At 41.4% G+C, this 7,568-nt stretch overlaps 1 protein-coding gene across 1 annotated transcript; it reads left to right on the forward strand.

Annotated features, from left to right (window-relative positions):
- The first annotated feature begins 2,751 nt into the window (after positions 1 to 2,751).
- LOC133906222 (HIPL1 protein-like) lies at positions 2,752 to 7,110 on the forward strand. The gene is made up of 7 exons (XM_062348051.1): positions 2,752 to 3,171; positions 3,274 to 3,440; positions 3,993 to 4,784; positions 4,873 to 5,086; positions 5,773 to 5,951; positions 6,141 to 6,382; positions 6,481 to 7,110. The coding sequence occupies exons 1-7, from the start codon at positions 3,075 to 3,077 to the stop codon at positions 6,866 to 6,868; spliced, it is 2,079 nt and encodes a 692-aa protein (XP_062204035.1). The 5' UTR covers positions 2,752 to 3,074; the 3' UTR covers positions 6,869 to 7,110.
- The last annotated feature ends 458 nt before the right edge of the window (positions 7,111 to 7,568 follow it).

The following is a 7,568-nucleotide window of genomic DNA, read 5'->3' on the forward strand; positions in this document are numbered from 1 at the left end:
ATTCATTTACTAACAATAAAAGTATCACTAAATCCTATATCCCTGCTAGGAATATACTGGAAAGAGTGGGGGTACCAAATAAAATCACTCAACTTCCAAATCAAATTAAGAGGGGGAGAAGTACGATCACAAAAGGATAAAGCTTCTTGCAAGCTACCACGGAAACAGAGGAATTCCTCATCCAAAACAGTAAATGCAAATCAATATCAAATTAAAAGACACCAAATGCCTATGGATATTATACATCTAGTGGATGATTAGCATCCACATCCCAAATTAACTGTGCGCACAAATATTGATGTTAGGATATTGGAATACCTGACTCTATCATAATGAGAAATCATGATGAGTCTGAAAGGATAGATAAAATTTCCATCAAATTATATTGATTTTGGATAATCATTTGACCGAAAGACTATAATTGTTGACACTTACTTCTCCTCAAAGATTACAAATGACCTTCACAATGATCCAGATCCTAAGACCATGACAGAGTTCCGCAAGTGCTCGAACTGGACACAATGGAAGGATGCAATCCAGATAAAATTGTGCTCGCTCCCCAAAAGAGAGGTATTCATATCAGTAATACCTACTCCTCATAACATTTTTCCTGTGGGATATAAGTGGGTTTTCGTCCGTAAACGGAACAAAAACAACGAGGTGGTGAGATATAAAACGAGTCTTGTAGCACAAGGGTTCACGCAGAGACCTGATATTGATTTCATTGAGACTTATTCTCCAGTCATGAATGGAATCATGTTCCGATATCTAATTTTATTGGCAGTTCAAAATCATTTATCTATGCAGTTGATGGATTTAGTGATCGCATACTTATATGGGTCACTTGATTCGGACATATATCTGAAAGTCCCTAAAGGACTAGACATTCTGAATCCAAACACAAACCGCAACATGTATTATGTAAAATTTAAAAAGTCACTATATGGCTTAAAACAGTCATAAATAATGTGTTACAACCGACTAAAAGAGTTCCTTCTACGTAAAGGATACTCCAACAATGATGATTGTCTATGTGTTTTCATAAAGAAATCCTCAATAGGATTTTGCATCATCTCTGTATATATCGATGATATTGGAAATACAGAAGATATAGATGAAGCACACAATCATCTTAAGACGGAATTTGAAATGAAAGATTTGGGTAAAATTAAATTTTAATTGGGTATACAACTCGAGTATCTTCCTTCAGGTATTCTAGTACACCAAGCCGCATATACCAAAAAATATTAGAGCAATTCAATATGGACAAATCATATCCATCCAAGACTTACATGGTTGTTTGATCTCTCGATATGGAGAAAGATCTATTTAGACAATGGGAGGAGGGAAAAGAGATATTGAAACCCAAGGTTCCTTATCTCAGTGTCATTGAAGCATCTATGTATCTTGCAAATTGCACTAAGCCTGATATTGCATTTACAGTGAACTTACTAGCTATGCGTAGCGCTGCTCCAACTAGACATCATTGGGTGGGAGTCAAGAATATCTTTCGATATCTCCAATGCATCATATATCTTATTCTTTTCTTTCAAAGAAAATAAGATATGAATGTTATTGGATACACCGACGCTGGCTACTTATCAGATCCTCACAATACCAGATCACACACAGACTTCATGTTGTTACACGATGGAACAACCATTTCTTAAAAGTCTTCAAAACAGACTCTAATGGCTACATTCATAAATCATTATAAAATAATTGTATTATATTAAGCATCACGTGAATACGTATAGCTTCGCATAATGATAAACTATATACAACAATCATATGATATTTATTCCATTGAATCACCAACAATTATCTATGAAGATAATTCTGCATGCATTGCTTAATGCAATAAGTTACATAAAGAGCAATATAACCAACATATTGCTCCTAAATTGTTCTATCCTCGTGAATTGCAAAATAATAAGGAGATAGAAATCTTACAAACTAAATATGTGATAATCTCATTGATTTATTCACTAAGTCCTTACCAATTTCTACATTCCAAAAATATTTATAGAATTGGCGTGTGGCAACTTTGAGATTGCAAGATTCAGGGAGAGTTGATCCTTGAATAATAACCCGTTCACATTATATTGTACTCTTTTTCTTTATGAGTTTTTTCTATATGTTTTCTCATATAAGGTTTTTAACGAGGCAATATCTATCTTATTCCTCCTATTTTTCCAAGTGTTTTTCGGAGTTTTTAATATTATCCACAGATCATAGTTATTGTTCTCTAAGCTCATCATGAGTTTTTCCTATTTATATTTCTCATATGAGCCACAATAAAATAACAATCAATATATATTATATCATTTTCTCCTTACTTTTACCTTTAAGTTTTACAAGAGTTTTAATGGCATACCAACATATTATTTTTTCTTCATATTTTTTTCACAGGGTTTTAAAAGAGCTTTCAACCAGAAATTTACAACTAGAATAATCGATCAAAATAGTGTTACAGACTGCAGTCAAGGATAAACAAATATGATCAATTATAACTAACTACCATTAATAGTTACTAATGAAGAGATATCCGTTGGGACAACTGTCATCCCTAACGGATGCCTAGCCACACTCTACTGTTCATTCGTGTCTCCACATTTTCCTACCAAAACAAGTTAAGACGACGACTCCCACTTGCTGACATGCATTAGTCCACTGCTATTTTCCTAGCAAGCATTATTATACAGTATCAAATTGTTAACACAAACTCAAACAAATGGACACTAGGCAATTTTCATTTCGGTCTCCTTGTGTAACCACCACTGGTACGTACTTGCACGGCGATGCGCAGCGCAGATGATGAAGAAAAGTCGGGATTGAAGTTATGGTGGGCTACTGGAGATGATCAAGTTGGCAACTTGATCTGATGCTAGATGTGACGTGCTCTCTCCTCCATCTTCTAAATACTCCATCTACGAGCTGGGATCCTCTGACTCCGAGTGAGAGACCCAGTGGACAGTGGAGTCAATCTGCACACTAGCCAGAGCGACTCTACAGGGTGGGGTGGGAGGGAGTGACTAGATCAATTAGATTCGGACTCCGTCTTCTTCATCAAGATGCAGATGGGGATGCGGCTCGGCGCCGCCATCCTCCTGAGCTTCAGCTTGCTCCTCCTCCCTGCCTCCCGTGCCTTCCCGCTATGCACCGACGCAAGTCAGTTCACTTGGCTTCAGCGCAGTGCGACGCAATTCAATTCCCACCCACCAAGCTCGCTTAACTTGTTGCTGCTTCTTGTGCTCTACTCCATGCATACAGGGGCGCCGGTGGTGCTCAACGAGACGCTCGGCTTCTGCGCCTCCTACAACGGCAGCAGCAGCAGCTGCTGCGACGCCGCCGCCGATGCCGCGCTGCGCAGCCAGTTCAACGCCATGAACGTCTCCGACGCTGCCTGCGCCGCCGTCCTCAAGTCAATCCTCTGCGCGGTACGCCCTGGCCTCCTCTCCTTTCCTCTCATGTACTAGGAGTCCCTACTTTTACAGACAGGAGCACACTGGCTTTGCAAAGTGTGCTCTTATGGAACCACCACTCGTCACGTGCTCGACGGTTTGCCTGATTGGATTCCCTTTTTTTGCGCGGGGGTTCAATTCAGTTGGATTTGTTACGTTGCTCCATGCCGTTGGGACTGTTAGTACCTGCTGCATATATACACACACAAAGATTGAAACTTTGCCCTTGCTGATACTGAGCTGTCAAGTGGTAAAACTGGTAATCAACAGAACACTGTGAAATTGCCAGATGCACTTCACAAAAAAGTTCAGGAATTCACATGTTCACTTTGCTCAGTTCAGAATGATTGGTGTACAAATAACCTCCAGTCTAAATATTTCTATACTGTGAAAAAAATTACTTGAGAGTACTAACAAGTTCTGAGTAATGCAACATCTTTCCATGTAGCTGAATTTGGTTACCAATACTCTCTGAAATTTAGATGACTCACTCCAAAAAGGACAATTCCATGTTCACTCCACTTTCAGAAATGCAGTCCATATTCTGCTGACTTGTTCGACGCCGGGCCAAAGATTCGGACAATTCCTTTTCTCTGCAACTCTACCTCTTCAGCAACTTCTGCTCAATCCAAGGAAACCACACAGGACTACTGCAAGCTTGTTTGGGAAACATGCAAGGATGTCAAAATAATGAACTCTCCCTTTCAACCTCCCCTGCAAGGCAGCGCGACGCTTCCTAGTACATCATCAAAGCTTACTGATGCCTGGCAGTCTGAAAATGACTTTTGTACATTGTTTGGTGGTGCGCCTAATGACCAGTCAGTATGCTTCAGTGGCAATGTAGTTTCATTTAACACCACCCAGCCTTCACCCTCTCCTAAAGGGATATGCCTAGAGAGGATTGATAACGGATCCTACCTTAACATGGCTCCTCACCCTGATGGCTCCAATAGAATCTTCTTGGGCAGCCAAGCTGGGAAGATATGGTTGGCAACTGTCCCTGAGCAGGGATCTGGCGGTACTCTGCAATTCGAAGAAGCAAGCCCATTTGTTGATCTGACAGACCAGGTGCACTTTGATTCGGTGTTTGGACTCATGGGTTTGGCGTTTCATCCAAAATTTGCAACAAATGGTCGCTTCTTTGCCTCTTACAACTGTGATAGGACAAAGTCACCCAGTTGTACGGGGAGATGCTCTTGCAATTCTGATGTGAGCTGTGATCCGTCAAAGCTTGGCACCGATAATGGTGCTCAACCATGCCAGTATCAAGTTGTTGTATCAGAATATTCAGCCAAAGGTTCCTCAGCAAATGTTTCTGAGGTTTGCTCATCAGAACATGCTCTTCCAATGATGTATTGATATTCCCTGAACCTCTTCTGTTCACATTATTCTTTAAACATTTTGTTAGGTAACATCTGCTGATCCATCTGAAGTTAGAAGGATTTTTACTATGGGGCTACCTTATGGATCTCAACATGGAGGTCAGGTACTTTTTGGACCTACTGATGGATACCTCTACCTCATGATGGGAGATGGAGGAAAGGGAGATCCTTTTAATTTCGCTCAGAACAAAAAGTCGCTTTTGGGAAAAATTGTGAGGCTTGACATTGACAACACACCAAGTAAGTCTTCGAATCTTTTTGTCATTTGTTGAGTTGTTCAAATTGAAATTCACTATCATATGTTTAGATCTCCATAAGTTGCTGTTGTTTTCCCTCTTAGTAGTGTACATGAAAAATAACCAATACTTGTCAGACACGTATCATAGGAGTATCGGTGTCCGATAGGTATTGGAGGAGTATCGGTATCTGATATGTGAGCTTTCGTAAGTATCTGCGCATCGTAGCAAAATGGTACTCCCTAGTCCTGACCATTAACCAGCACCTTTGGTAAGACTATTTCAATGATGTATCTCTTCTTGGCCCATAGCACTAGCTACTACGTGAGCAAACTATTGGACACATTGTTTATTTCTTTTCCTGTCCAGAGAACAAATTAGTCAAAGATGCTAGATGATGACTAGCAATCTGCTTCAGGATCTTTATATTGGCAGCATTACTAATTATCATTTTTATATTGAACTAGTTGGAAGGTCACGTTTGTAAATTCTTGAGGGCACTTGTCACTAGGCAAATTGATGTTTGCAATTCAAATTAGTTTATAAGAACATGAAATAACTGGTTTCTTTTGCAAATACAATTAGTTCTGTCAGATAAGCTATTAAAGTTTTCTGTATGAAGAGCAGCATCATGAACCTGATCTGACATTTTTTTCTTAAAGCTTTCTGATTTTTTGTTCTGCTTTTCAGGAGAGAGTGACATCACTAACAAAAGTTTTTGGGGTAATTATTCTATTCCAAAAGACAACCCATACGCTGATGATAGTGACTTAGAACCAGAAATTTGGGCATTGGGTCTAAGAAACCCGTGGAGATGCAGCTTTGATTCCGAGAGGCCTTCGTACTTCTTCTGTGGAGATACTGGTCAGGTACCTCTCAAAGTCACAAGTAAATTGTGTTTAGCTTTCCAACTTCTAATTTTGAGTTGCTTCATTAGTTTGATAGCCCTGTGTGCTCAGAATCATGGATTCATTGCTTCTATTTATCGCAGAGGAACTGAAGATGTGTACTTTGTATGTAAACAGCACTTCATTTATATTTGGACCTTAACCGTGTAGGATCAATATGAAGAAGTGGATTTGATCTCCAAAGGCGGAAACTATGGATGGCGTGCATACGAGGGCCCACTTGTTTATCATCCATCATGGGCACCTGGAGGAAACACGTCACTCAACTATATTAATACCATTCCTCCTATCATGGGATACAGCCATGCTGATGTCAATAAGAACATTGGGTCAGCATCAATCATGGGTGGTTATGTCTATCGAGGCTCTACTGATCCTTGCTTGTCTGGAAGGTATCGTCATTGTTCGTTCAATATAACCGCCTCATACTTTTGTGCAGCTCAATTCATGAAATGTCATTCACAAGAGTCATCTGTTGATGTGTTTTCAGGTATTTGTATGCCGACTTGTACGCATCAGCCATGTGGACTGGCACAGAGACACCGGAGAGTAGTGGAAACTACACCTCCACTCTGATTCCCTTCAGCTGCTCCAAGGACTCTCCAATACCTTGTGACACCGCTGCTGGGAGCCCTCTCCCATCGCTTGGCTACATATACTCCTTCGGTGAGGACAACAGCAAGGACATCTATGTCTTGGCGAGCAAAGGCGTCTACCGAGTCGTGAGGCCCAGCCTCTGCGACTATACTTGTCCAACTGAGAAAGCTGCAACGAATAGACCTCCAGGTCCTTCATCCAAGGCACCAGCGATAGGAATGAGCAAGCAGATGCGAGTGCTTTTGCTGTCTGTTATTATGTTTTGGGTTTTGGTAAGATAGGCTCCTGCTCGATCAGTGTCGTGCAAGAATGGATGATAAATCATAATATGTTCCATATGTTAGTGCATGGAGGAACAAATTGAAAATAAGACTGGTGCAGTTAGGGATCCTGTGATATATATAGTAGCATAGGACGGTAGACCTGAATTTGTAAGCCGGCCTGCACCTTACTGCCAGGTCTTGATAAATACAGTACGTATTCAGTTGTTTCCAAGGGAAAGATGGCGAGGAAATTTTATTCATACATCACTCTATTCATCGATCACATACGGTGACATGTGACAGTTTATTAGTGCATCATCTATAACTAAAAGTAGCATCCCCCAGTGGTGGGGACATTGCAGTAGCTCGGACTCGGACACATGTTGCAAATGGAGGGCAGGGCCTTGGCCGTCTGCCTCACCTTGCTCATCATCTGCTGGCCTTCTCCTTGCTTGGAGCCTGGTAAGCCGCCCTGAATCTCCTGGACTGTGCTGCATATCGCCTTGCACCGGCAGCTCGGTGGCATCTGTTCCAGCTGCTTGCAGCACCCGCCATTTCCAGGGCCCGGTGATGGGCATCGTCGACGCCGTGCACTGCTTCTTCAGGTAATCCCTGCACGCGTCCATGGCCTGCCCTTCCTGGCACTGCTGCTCCTCGCAGGGAAAGTCCTCAAACTGCCGCGAGGGCGAGGAGGAAGCAGGCCTTCATGGTGTATCAA

This window comes from Phragmites australis, chromosome 23 (genome assembly GCF_958298935.1).
Source record: "Phragmites australis chromosome 23, lpPhrAust1.1, whole genome shotgun sequence".
Taxonomy (NCBI): domain Eukaryota; kingdom Viridiplantae; phylum Streptophyta; class Magnoliopsida; order Poales; family Poaceae; genus Phragmites; species Phragmites australis.

Bases quoted from the DNA above. Each gene is read 5' to 3' on its own strand.
- LOC133906222 (XM_062348051.1), top strand. From the start codon at position 3,075: ATGCAGATGGGGATGCGGCTCGGCGCCGCCATCCTCCTGAGCTTCAGC. The intron at 3,172-3,273 runs GTCAGTTCACTT...CCATGCATACAG, and splicing joins CCCGCTATGCACCGACGCAA to GGGCGCCGGTGGTGCTCAAC. The intron at 6,383-6,480 runs GTATCGTCATTG...ATGTGTTTTCAG, and splicing joins GATCCTTGCTTGTCTGGAAG to GTATTTGTATGCCGACTTGT.